Source organism: Mobula hypostoma, chromosome 22 (assembly GCF_963921235.1).
Source record: "Mobula hypostoma chromosome 22, sMobHyp1.1, whole genome shotgun sequence".
Classification (NCBI taxonomy): domain Eukaryota; kingdom Metazoa; phylum Chordata; class Chondrichthyes; order Myliobatiformes; family Myliobatidae; genus Mobula; species Mobula hypostoma.
Window position 1 is genome coordinate 14,019,185 of NC_086118.1, and position 13,610 is coordinate 14,032,794.

The following is a 13,610-nucleotide window of genomic DNA, read 5'->3' on the forward strand; positions in this document are numbered from 1 at the left end:
ATGGGAATGGGATGTGGAATTTAAACGTGTGGCCACTGGGAGATCCTGCTTTCTCTGGCAGACAGAATGTAGGTGTTCAGCGAAACGGTCTCCCAGCCTGCGTCGGGTCTCGCCAGTATATAGAAGGCCACATCGGGAGCACCGGATGCAGTATATCACCCCAGCCAACTCACAGGTGAAGTGTCACCACACCTGGAAGAACTGATGAACTTTCCAGCTCTTGGCTCTATCCCTCCCCCTCTGGCCTTTTCCTATCATTTTGGATCTCCCCCTCCCCCTCCAACTTTCAAATCTCTTACTATCTCTTCTTTCCGTTAGTCCTGACGAAGGGTCTCGGCCGGAAACATCGACTGTACCTCTTCCTATAGATGCTGCCTGGCCTGCTGTGTTCACCAGCGTTTTTTGTGTGTGGTGCTTGAATTTCCAGCATCTGCATATTTCCTCGTGTTTCGTAATGTGTATTCTATGTTTTAAGCAGAAGGAAGAGTTTAATTTGTCTTTGACCTGTTCAGACATTCAAAAGGGTGGAATGCGTTGTGGTGTATAAACTGTTGTAAAAATATTGGATGAAAGTTTGAACTTTAACTCTTTGTGAACTCACAGCATGTAAAGTGTCAATGTGTCTATACAAGTTAAACACTGTGGGATTGTTAATATTTAATTGTTGCTGTTCACCTCTGGAGTCTTCCTTCACCTCAAGGTACAAGTGGCATGATGTCGGTCGACGAACAAGAGTTGTTTGAAATAAAGAAACAATGCTGAGTTACTGGAGAACAAAAGTCCAAAGAGTTTATCTGTCTCTTCCTTTCTCGCCATTCTTGTGGATTGAGCACCTATGTACTGAGGCACATTTCCCTCGGTTCTTGAGACTCCACCTAGAACAAGGAAACGCGATCATCCGGGGCGGAAGGACCCAGGGTGGTTTCACGAATCCGAAATCGGAGTTCCCCCGACAACGGCAACAGTCAAGTGAAGGTTGAGAATTGTAAGCCTTGAAATCTTTGTAACTTACTACACAGTATTTAGTGTGGCTTGTTCATGCTTTCTATCTATGATAATAAATTAGGCTGACCACATTTCCGGGACTTGAATTCATTTGGATCTGATCAACCCATTATTGAATATATGTCCTCAGAATTGTCTGATGATAAGCTCCCGTGTGTAATATCACAATTCCTTAAGCATACAGTATAGCATTTCCCTCCAAGAGGAATTTTCTGCCTCAAAAAGTGTTTTTTTAATGACGGTTACGACAGTTACATACTGAGAAAACCCAGCTGTGCGAGAAAATAAAACGACTGCAGTGCGATTTGGACTCTGAGTTCTGAGAACACTATTTTAAATGAAACAGCATGCGCAGCGCAAAAAAGCACTGAACCTCAACAAGTTGCCGTGGCTCTGTAGATTGGCCAGTGTAATGCAAAACCACGGCACGCAGCGCAGTTGCATGACGGTGGATCCTGTAGAGATTCGATCCGTGGCCCTGCAGGAGGATTGGGGTCCAGATACCTGGGACGGGGATACCTGGTATGAGGTACCTGATACCTGATTCGGATGGGGACGAGAACGATGTAATCGCGGCGCCCCTCAGACATGTAAAAGTTAAAGAGGGTCGCCAAAATGCTGATGAACGAAATCAAGTTGTAGTGGCCGTCTCTATCACCACTGACACCAACATTCATAACTACGCCGTCGCTGAGTTACAGTAATTAGTCCAAAGTCTGCGTCAGTGACCGGGGGAATCCTTACCCAGCTGGTTCACCTGAATATGGGGTTTAGGAGCCTCCCAGCTGTTTTTTTTAAAATATGCATGATTTAAGCCAATAGGTTGGTCAGGCTGACGGAGCTGAACGCTCCCGAGGGCAGTTGTTATATAAATTGTTTGTACTCACTGCCCTGGCCCTTTGGATTGGTATGTGTGTCCTCGTTCCAGCACCGCCACCCCTCCCCCCCCCCCCCCCACGAGGCTATTTCACACCTTCGTGAAATGGCAACACAATTTGCCATTTATAATAATGATAATGCCTTTAAGAGCCCAGAGTCTCTCCTCTTTTCCCTCGGTATGCGCGCCCGATTGATGGAACGGGGCCTCGAATAGTGGAGAGGATTCCTGCTGGCTCTGTTAGGACCAGTTGAGGGTCAGACTGTTGCAGAGACTAGCAATCTTTTAGCCCAATTTGAAGGGTCAGATGTAGATTAGGAACGGATGCCGATTAAGGCTGCTTTTAAATCCCGGCAGTTGCAGGGGAAATCTGGACGCATAATGAATGGAACTAGGCATGTTCTAAAGCAGCCGACGCCTGCCTCAGCAGTCAGTATCAAAGAGCTCCTCTTTCCTTCTTAGAAGGAAGAAAATATTTCTGTCCCTGCTAAAGACAAGGGAAACGATGATGGTGTTTCTCCTGGTGCTCTTTATGTGTTATGCGGTGAGCATTGTGACTCAGGTAGAATGCATCAATAGCCCAGACAAAGGGACCGGTCACACATCGGACTGTACTGTTAACCCCCAAAAGCAGGACGTTTCCCGGCTACATCCAGACTTGGGTGTATTGGACCCTGGATGGCGGGTTACTGAGCCCGTCGTTTAGGAGAATGGTAGGGCTCTGGGACTGACATTGTTGCTACGGCAACTTGTGTTTCTGGCGTACCAGAGGGAGACCTGACGCCATACATACTTATTACCTTTTGGTAGTCACACGGCAAGAAGCAGCGGCGAATCGCCCTGGAGGACGCCGCGGCTGAGGTTATATTATTACACGGGAATCGGGATCTCTATACAGGGGTGCGAGTGTGTATTCATGGATATGGATGCTGTACTGGTCTCTCCCGTGCTCATCTCCCACATACCTGAAAGCATTTGGGAATTGGTTTGTTAAGAGAAATTCTATCACCACACTCTTGCTTTTGGTATTACGAAGGTGTCTATTCTGGTTGACAAGTCAAAGTGGGAAACTATCTTTATATGAATGCCATTTCAAACAGTAATTGGAAAACAATATTGTTTACCAGAAGAGCATAAAGAAATGGACAAGAAAGTGAAGATCTTCCTAAACCTGTGGGGTTCTTCATTCTGCCTCATTCCTTTGTAATAGTCCTGTTTGGCCAGCTCGGAAACCCAATGGTCCATAGCACATTACCATTGATTATTGTCAATTAAACTGACTTACCCTTCTACTGGCCACAGCTGTTCCAGACGTTATGACCCTGATGGAGGACCTTTCTCGAGAGGCTGACAGTTAGTACGCTGTTATTGATTTGGCTAATGCTTTCTTCTCCATCTTGATTGCTGAGCTGTCCCAAGATCAGTTTGCATTTACGTGGAAAGGCCTTCAGTACACCTTTGCACAGCTTCCGCAGTGAGAATGTGCATAGTCCTACTATTTCCCATAGTGTGGTGGCATGGGATCTGCATTAATGTGCCCTATCTCTCAGCATTAATGTAACTCATTAAACAGATGATGTGTTATTGCAGGGAGTCCTCTGAAGAGAAGGTTTCTGAAGTCCTTAATACTTTGACTGATCACATGCGATTGAGGGGATGGGAAATTAACCCTGGTAAAGTACAAGGTTCAGCTAGGACTGTACATTTTCTGGGAATACAATGGATTAAGGGCGATAGGATAATTCCAGATAAAATCAGAAATAAGATCCTAGACATGGCACCCCCTACGATGAAACAAGAAGCCCCATGCTTTCTTGGCCTTTTGGGATACTGGCGATGCCATATACCACATTTGAACTATGCTTCTTCAACTCTTGTACACTGTGACCAGATTGAAATTTAGTTTTGTATGGGGCCCTGAGCGACAATCAGCTTTTGAGGCTGTAGAGGAGGACATCGCTGAGGCCTTACTTCTCTCTCCTCCTCGAGAAGGCTTCCCCTTTGAACTGCGAGTTTCTGTTAAAGATGATGTGGCCACCTGGAGCCTGTGGCAGAAGTATGGAAGAAAGAATATGCCTCTTGGTTCCTGGTCCAGAAAGCTTCCTGATGCAGGCACATTGAGTCTGAGAAACAGCTTCTTGTCTGCTGTTAGTAGAGAGTGAAACACAGGTGGGAAAATCTCTCGTCTCCCTCCATACTGACCTTCCTAAAACGGGCTGGGTAATCTCTGACACACTTACCCACAAGGTAGGGCATGCACAACAGAGTTCATTCATCAACTGGAAGGAAGTAGTATATTTATGAACAAGCATCACGGGACCAGACAGAATTAGTAAAATACGTGAACTGGTTGTTGAATCCCCTCAGGCTATGTCACCTACTCCGGTCGAAGTCTTGCCTGCTGCATGTGGTGTTCCCTTTGACCTTCAGACTCCTGTTCACCAACAGCTCTGTGATATGGAAGAATGGTCATCACTGTTGGAAGGCCGCTGCCCTTAACCCTGTCACCCAACAAGTTCTGAAGAAGGAGGGCTCTGGTGGCTCAAATCAATAGGCAGAGGTTGTAGCACTGCATACTGTCATTATGCATGAAACCGAAGAAGCCCATATTTATACCGATTCTTAGGCTGTTGCTGATGGACCTCATTTCCTGGAAACTCAAATTAGTTTGGGTTTTTTTGGGTCTGATCAACCCAGCCCATTATAAGTGTGTGTATATAATATATAAAAAATAGTGAGGTAATATTCACGGGTTCACTGCCCATTCAGAAATCTGATGACAGAGGGCAAGAAGCTGCTCCTAAGACACTGAGTGTCTGTCTTCTGGCTCATGTACTTCATCCTTAGTGGTAGCAATGTGATGAGGGCAAGTCCTGGATGATGAGGGTCCTTAGTGATGGATGCCCCCGATTTGAGGTACTGTATCACCTTCTGAGGATGTCCTTGACACTGAAGAGGGTAGGCCCCATAATGGAGCAGGCTGAGTTTAGAACTTTCTGCAGCTTTTCCAGATCCTGTGCAGTGGCCCCGCCATACCATTTAGAATGCTCTCCACAGTACATCCATAGAAATTTGTGTGTGTCATTGGTGACATACCAAGTTTCCTCAAACTCCTAATGAAGTACAGCCACTGCCGTGCCTTCTTTGTAATTGCATCAATTGAGCCCAGGATAGATCTTCCAAGATGTTTACACCCAGAACTCTCCACATAGATTTAGACCACCTAGACAACACAAACACCTAAGTCAGGGTGCTGTTCATCGACTATATCTCAGCATTTAATACCATCATTCCCACAATCCTGATTGAGAAGTTGCAGAACCTGGGCCCCTGTACCTCTCTCTGCAATTGGATCCTCGACTTCCTACCCAGAAGACCACAGTCTGTGCGGATTGGTGATAACATCCCCTCCTCACTGACGATCAACACTGGCGTGCCTCAGGGGTGTGTACTTAGCCCATGGCTCTACTCTCTGGATACACATGACTGTGTGGCTAGGCATAACTCAAATATCATCTATAAATTTGCTGATGATACAACCATTGTTGGTAGAACCTCGGGTGGAGACAAGAAGGTGTACAGGAGTGAGATATGCCAACTAGTGGAATGGCGCCTCAGCAACAACCTGACACTCAATATCAGTAGGATGAAAGAGATGATTGTGGACTTCAGGAAGGGTAAGACATAGGAACACATACCAATCCTCATACAGAGGTCAGAAGTGGAGAAAGTGAGTAGCTTCAAGTTCCTGGGTGTCAAGATCTCTGAGGATCTAACCTGGTCCCAACATATTGATGTAGTCATAAAGAAGGCAAGACAGCGGCTATACTAAGAGTTTGAAGAGGTTTGGCATATCGACAAATACACTCAAAAACTTCTATAGTTGTACTGTGGAGAGCATTCAGACAGGCTACATCACTGTCTGTACGGAGGGGCTACTGCCCAGGACCGAAAGAAGCTGCAGAAAGTTGTAAAACTAGTCAGCTCCATCTTGGGTACTAGCCTACAAAGTACTCAGGACATCTTTAGGGAGCAGTGCCTCAGAAAGGCAGCATCCATTATTAAGGACCTCCAGCACCCAGGGCATGCCCATTTCTCACTGTTACCAGCGGGTAGAAGATACAGAAGCCTGAAGGCACACACTCAGTGATTCAGGAACAGCTTCTGCCTCTGCCATCCAATTCCTAAATGGATATTGAAGTTTTGGACACTACCTCACTTTTTTTTAATATACAGTATTTCTGTTTTTGCACATTTTTTAAATCTATTCTATGTATGTAATTGATTGACTTGTTTATTTATTGTTTTATTTTATTTATTATTATTATCTTTTTCTCTCTCTGCTAGATTATGTATTGTATTGAACTGCTGCTGCTAAGTTAACAAATTTCACGTCACATACCAATGACAAATTCTGATTCTGAGAAACTTGAAACTACTCACGTTTTCCAATGATGATCCCTCAAAGAGAACCAGTGTGTGTTCCCTTGACTTCCCCTTCCTAAAGTCCACGATCAATTCCTTGGTCTCACTGACACTGAGTGCAAGGTTGTTGTTGTGACACCACTCAACCAAATGATCTATCTGGCTGCTGTACACCTCCTCATCGTCACTCTTCTACACAGGTCTAGATGAAGTCGGTGATCCACCCATCTTTAGAACAGAAAATCCATGAGATATGAAAGGCATTTCCAGGATACAATCATTTCATCTCCAGAACTCTTCATTGTTATGAATGGCTGATGTCTTTCATTTTCCCCTGTGAAACTAGTTTTTACAGAATGTCCTCATTTATATAAAGAAAATGCAATCTTTCTCTTTAAAGTGTTTCCAATTTGGAAATTACTCAGTGCAAATGTAACACGGTCAGAATGAAAAAATCCATATCAATCAAATTAAATGCTGATCTTAGTAAATCCCATTACCATTCCTCATGCAGTTCAATTGAAAATAGCATTTCTTTATTGAAGTGCAGATCTCATTCAGTCAACACTAAAAGATTTTAATGTCACCAGCTAAAACTTTAATGGAGTGGTGCACTTTATATATGTACTTGATGCTTTAGTTTCTATGCCAGCTTTGTCCTTAATAGATGTCTTCTATATTCACAATATGATTTAGTCTTTTACAGGAACCAAAATGTACTCCTGCATGCTATCAATCTGAAAATGTTGTAAACTCCTGTAGAGAAAGTACTTTCCTATTTTGAGCATTTTTATGGCTTCAATATCTAATGTTCTCTCTGACATAATCCTGCAACATCAGTCAAAGATACTTGGCAAAGTTATTTTAGAGTCAGGGGTCAGATGTTATTGTTATTATTCAGTGGAATACTCAGTACAGGAGAAGCAGAACAGTGAGAAATTATTTTTTATGGAGGAGAAATAAGGACTGGCCAACTTTGAGTCGTGGGCTTACACAGCACAGAAACAGCAACCAAGGTGCCCATTTAAGTTAGCACCATTTGACCAAATTTCACCCATATCCCTCTAAACCAGGGTTTCCCAACTTTTTATATGCCAGGGACCCTTGCCATTAATTGAGGGGTCCATGGGCCTCAGGCTGGGAACTCCTGCCTATACTTTTCCTACCCGTCTGCAAGTGTCTTTAAATATTGTTATTTTACCTACCACAAATACTTCCTCTAGCAGCTCATTCCATATATGCACCAACCTCTGTGTGAAAATATTTCCCCAAATGTCCCTTTTAAATCTTTCCCCCTCTCACTTTAAATCTATGCCCTTTAGCTCTTAATTGCCCAACCCTGGAAAAGAGACTGTGTGCATTCACTCTATCTATGCCCCTCAAGATTTTATACATCTCTATATGGACATCTCTCAGACTCTGGTGTTCCAAGGAACAAAGTTCTAGCCTGACCAACTTCTCCCTAGGTCTCAGGCCTTTGATTTCCATCGACATTCTCATAAATCTTCTTTACAGTTTTTCCATATTTGTCTGTTGATCTTGACTCTCTGGCAATTAAATCTGGGAAGTATATAGATCCAGGAGAATTATACAGATTATTTCATGTGAAATATGAAGATTATGTACAGCAGGGGTTCTTAACCTTTTTTATGCTTTGAACGAATACCATTGAGCAAAGGGTCCATGGACAGCAGGTTGAGAACCCTTGGTTTAAAGTGTAAGTGTGGCTTTAAGGTTGATGGGATTTCTGTAATCATAAAAAAAAATTTCAAGTGGTTAATTTTTGCGACATTTGATATTCCATTTTACAAGTACTTCTTTATCAAGTGTAATAATGTAAACAACTGAGCTTGATACTCACAGTCATGAATCATGTGGACTGCGCAATACTGCATCATGTAAATTCAAGAGATTCCAATAAATTGGCAATGAGGATGGATACTGAGAGAGTCCACAGTGCTAAGTTCAAACTAGTGAGTGTGTGACTAATGAATGTGTGGCAACACAAGAAAATTAAAGCATCTGTTGGAGGAATTCAAAAATTATCACTGGAGTCAGTCCATTAAGAGCAAGATGGTTTATTTCACTGCTCAGCCTAGCTAATGCATCAGGAGAATGACCCAGAATATTTTCTGCACCGGTCTGCCTAATCTACAGAGTTGTGGTAATGCAGGGGTCCCCAACCTTTTTTGCATTGCGGACCGGTTTCATATTGACAAAATTCTTGCGGACTGGCTGAACCGGGGGGGAGGGGAGGGGGAAGGGGACGTTGCCAACGGACATGAGTAGCAGTCAAATACGTTGTTTACCCCGATAAAGACTACAATGACCATGAAGCCTTGCGCGGGCACCAGTGCGCATACGTGTACGTGCCGAGTTACAAATCGTTTTTGGCGATTCTCTTCGGGCGGGGGGGTGTTAATCACGACTGGAATATCGGTGATAAGCGGCTAATACACTCAACTTCGTTTTTAAAAAGGGTTTATCTAACAAATTTAATATTAAACACACACTGCATATTTTCCTCGCATGAATGTAGTGATAAGTCAATTATCAGGGGAGGACAGGGGAGCTTGAAGTAAGTGTTGAACAAACTTCCAGTAGAAGTGGTAGAGACAGGTTCGATATTATCATTTAAAGAAATATCGGATAGGTATATGGACAGGAAAGGAATGGAGGGTTATGGGCTGAGTGCAGGTCGGTGGGACTAGGTGAGGGTAGCGTTTGGCATGGACTAGAAGGGCAGAGATCGCCTGTTTCCATGCTGTATTTGTTATATGGTTATATAAGTCACTTATAAGTCAATAGCATCATAACATTTTAAGTAACGTTTGGATATTAAACACACAGCACATATCTTCCCCATATAAACATATAAAATCTTTGCAACACACCAATATCGCTGAATTAGTGGGAGCCCTGGGCTTGTTTCCCTGCAACGAGATGGTCCTACAGAGGGGTGATGGGAGACAGCGATACTCGAACGGGGTTCCGTATGCCCAGTCTAATCCGCAATTTAGTTTTCGTTGCATTCATTGCAGAGATATGTTGGAAATGGATGCAACGTTTTCAGTGCTTTCGTGTCTACCTCAGGATATTCAGCCTTGACTTTGATCCAGAATGCCGGCAGAGATGTTATGTCAAACATACTAGTCAGCCCGCCGTCATTTGCAAGCTCGAGGAGTTGATCTTCTTCCCGCACTGACATGGATGACGGGCGGGTAATGAGCTCGCGTGCGTAATGGCTCAACAGTGGCCGAGACAGGGAATGAGGAAAGGTGCAGCTGACTCATATCACCAAATCATATCGTTTCCTCACGGCCTGGTAGCACATGCTTTGCGACCCGGTGGTTGGGGACCACTGTGGTAATGCATGCCTTTCAGAGTTTAGCATAAGTGATTGATGTTCCTTCCACACAATGTTATCAGTAGACTAATATACAGCAGTTGCCACCCAAAAGACCATGACAATTCATTGTATTGCAAAATAAGAAGATCACATTATCCCGTTTGTGCAGCTGCAGCAAAACTAGGCCTTCCTATCTCTACTAGCCTGCCTATTTGTCCTTCTTATAGTCCTGATGATGCCTGACTGTATTATTCCTCTAGCTGTCCCTCTTACACCTTCAGCAGTGAAGTAAGAGGTTGCAGGTAAATGTGATTCAAGAAAGGACTGAAAACAGAACAAATGGGGAACTGGACTGTGATAACAGCACAACTGGAAATCCATCAAATATGACAAAGCATAAACATAGCTTGGTATCATAGCTTGGTAACATAGCTTGAATGACAGCATATGATCTTCAAAGCGAACAATACTCTAGCAGTAATGGATGAATTGCTGCAGAGCTTTAAGTACAAGAAGGAACTTACAGTGCTTTCTTGCACTTTATAGTAATGGAAATGGGCTTGACCATCTAGACCAGGCGTTCCCAACCTGGGGTCCACAGATTCCTTGGTTAATGGTAAGGCTCCATGGCATAAAAGAGGTTGGGAACCCCTGATCTAGATGACAGTAGCTAATTTATTGTCATCAGCCAAAACAAATGATGCCCCAATTCATGAGATGCTTCAGATATCGAAGGCTTACTTTTCGCCTGGTATTATCATAATTATTTTAAAACTGAGAGGTTTGTGCATATAATTTGATGCTAGAGATGACAATCAGCAGTTACATAATGATTTTGAAATCCAGCAAGGAGTCTTCCCAACACTTCTGATCAAACTGAGGAACAGGTTGAAGTGTCAGCTCACTGAACATTCCCTTAAGTGCAGTTTTTATATCATAGTCAGACTCAGGTTTATTATGACAGGTGTGTTATAAAATGCATTATTTTGTGGCAGCAGTACCATGCCAGCTATGAAAATTACTTTAGGGTACAGAAATAAATAGAGCAAAAGAAGAATAATGAGGAAGTGTTCACAGACTGTTCAGAAATCTGATGGTGGAGAAGAACAAGCTTTTCCTAAAATATTGAGTGTGCAATCTTCATACTCCTATACCTGCTTCAGAATGATAGTACAGTAATGAGAAAAGGGGATGATCTAGATGATGGATATCACCTTCTCATGAAGATCTCCTTGACGGTGAGGAGCATTGTGCCTGAGATGGAACTGCCTGAGTCTGCAACTATCTGCACCAGAATTCACCTTCACTAAAGCATGGTGACTTTTGAGGTGGGGACGGTGCTGCTAAATGCAAGGGAGCCATTGTTATTGAACACAGAAGACTATAAGTAAGGGATCAATTACATGTTCTCCATTGGGACCTTCTTGTGTGAACATAGAGTGGCTTTGCCAGGAAACAAACAACTGCATGGGCCAGGAGTATAGAGAAGCCTTGCTATTGTTATCAGAGAAATCTGTCACAGAGGAGGTTACAACCGCATGATGTCATGCATGGATACAAAGAGGACTGTGTGACAACCGGTGTGATATTCAGGTGGTGAGAGATTGCAGACATCTGGTATCTCAATGTGTAATTGACAAAAAGCTCAAGTGCATGTACTGTCAGTTATCAGGAAATATAATGGTGTTATTTTTGTTGTAAGGGTGATCAGATAGAAATATAGTTAGGCAATGCTTAACTGCTTTCTTCACCTGAGATAGTCCTTCAGGACTGGGGATGACTTACTTCCTCTCTGGTTCTGTCGATTATGAGGTAGTTGATCAGGCAATGTGTGAACCACTGACTCATCCACAGTTGCAGCAGGAGGTGGCTGGTGGAGTGGTAGGTCATGGGCGGTTAGGTAGTTTATGAAGTGGTTCTCTTCTTCCACCACTCACGATGCTCTGTTTGTTCCTTATAGGTGAACTCTAAATGCTCACTGACAACACGCTGGAGGAACTCAGCAGGTGGGGCAGCATCCGTGGAAACGATGAGTCTAAATGGTAAATGCTAAACTCTAAATGCTCCCTCTCCATGGAACCATCGTGGGCCAGAAATCCCAGGTACCATTTGGAATGCTGCATTTCTTCAAAGAGCATCCTTGAATATATTTTGTCTATTAATTTGTCAGAGCTCGGAATACTGTATGTTGGTTAAAGATAGAAGGACCAGGCATTCCTGTCTAAGTGTTACTCAAGAAGAGGAGGCAATACATATTAAAGGTTGGATGCAGAACACAAGAGCTGCGATGACGTACCCTAGGAAAAGCGACCTCTCAGCATCCAGAATATATGTGCTGGTATTACCAACTGCACATAATGTTAAGAAAGTCTGAAAAAAATCTGAAAAAAGCTGTGTGCACTTAAACATATGGTATAAATAGGTACTTTTCTGGACATGTCACACAGGCTTATACAGATATTTTGTACACTGTGTGTTTGACCTATATTTTTAAAGGGGAGAGGTGTGGCATATGTATATTAGTGTAAGATGCAAATGCTATTTTCTGGTTGGTGTAGGTCATCGTTAACTTATGAAGCTGTACCACAGGGTCAGAGAAGTACAAAACGAGGGGGGATGAAGATTAAGGGTGAGAGGGGAAAGATTTAAAAGGAATCCGAGGGGCAACTTTTTCACACAGAGGGTAATGAGAATATGGAAGGAGCTGCCAGAAGAAGTGGTTGATTCAGATTCGATAGTATAATTTGAGAAGAACTTGGCTAGGGACACACAGGAATTGGGAGCTTCGACATTGGGGGCCAAACACAAGAAGTTGGGGCTGGCTGGCTGGCTGGGTCCTGTTGGTCAGTATGGACTCACTGTGCTGAAAGACCTGTATCCATGCTGTATTACTCCATTGGTTTATCTGCCTTAGTCGACGTAGTAGTAGTGGTTTATCTGTCTTGCCTAGGCCTGAGTCGACGTAGTAGTAGTGGTTTATCTGGGTTGCCAAGGCCTGAGTCGACATAGTAGTAGTGGTTTATCTGGGTTGCCTAGGCCTGAGTCAACATAGTAGTAGTGGTTTATCTGGGTTGCCTAGGCCTGAGTCGACATAGTAGTAGTGGTTTATCCGGGTTGCCTAGGCCTGAGTCGACATAGTAGTAGTGGTTTATCCGGGTTGAGGGGTCCAGATGAAGGGCAGCAACACAAAAATCGACTCACAAACAAAAGCAATTCTGCAGATGCTGGAAACTCAAAACTCAAAATGCCTGCTAAGTTCCTCCAGCATTTTGTGTATTGACAAAAATCAACTGTCTGTTTCCCTTACAGATGCTGTCTGACCCACTGAGTCTATCCAGCAGTTTGATTTGCTCCATATTTCAGCATTGCAGTCTTTGTGTCTGTAAAGCATTCCAAGTATAACCTCAGCAGCACCCTGTACAACTGTTTAAAAAAAAACTTGCTATTCTTAAACTCCAACTCTTTCATAATAAAGGCCGTATTGTATTTGTTACTTTCTGGAACTGCCTGCCTTTCATGATGCATGCTCTGGTTTCCTCCCACAGTCCAAAGACATACCGGTTGGTAGGGTAATTGGTCATTGAAAGTCGTACCGTGATTAGGCTAGGAGTATATCGGGGGACTGCTGGGAGGCGTGGCTTGAAGGACCAGAAGGGCCTATTCTGCACTGTATCTCAATAAATAAATAAGGTCTTGCTCTTGGTGCCATACCCAATCATTCACTTGTGTTTGACTTGGATATCAACTAGTTATTTTCCTCAGGACTCACAAGAATTTTTCTTAATCAGTCTGCTGCCACATTTTCTGCAGCTTCCTCATGTTCTGCAATAATACCCCTTTCAGAACAATTTGGAAGCCATGACCAATAGCTACTCCACTTCCCTCTCTTTTAAAGTAATTGCCTTGTCCAAATTTGGAGTGAATTTCATTGGAGTCCTACTCAGTTTCTTGAAG

The 13,610-nt window shown here is 43.4% G+C and overlaps 1 protein-coding gene across 5 annotated transcripts in view; it reads left to right on the forward strand.

Annotated features, from left to right (window-relative positions):
* The first annotated feature begins 702 nt into the window (after positions 1-702).
* Positions 703-13,610, forward strand: part of LOC134336484 (glucagon-like peptide 2 receptor) — a 194,688-nt gene continuing 181,780 nt past the window's right edge. Inside the window, exons 1-2 of one of the 5 annotated variants that reach the window (XM_063030751.1) lie at positions 703-985; positions 11,617-11,758. In XM_063030751.1, coding sequence (XP_062886821.1) covers positions 11,717-11,758 — 42 coding nt within the window. In that variant the 5' untranslated portion in view covers positions 703-985; positions 11,617-11,716. Of the gene's footprint in view, positions 986-1,455; positions 1,535-11,616; positions 11,759-13,610 lie in introns of those variants that run through there. The other 4 variants (XM_063030752.1, XM_063030750.1, XM_063030753.1 and 1 more) reach the window with 4 other exon arrangements.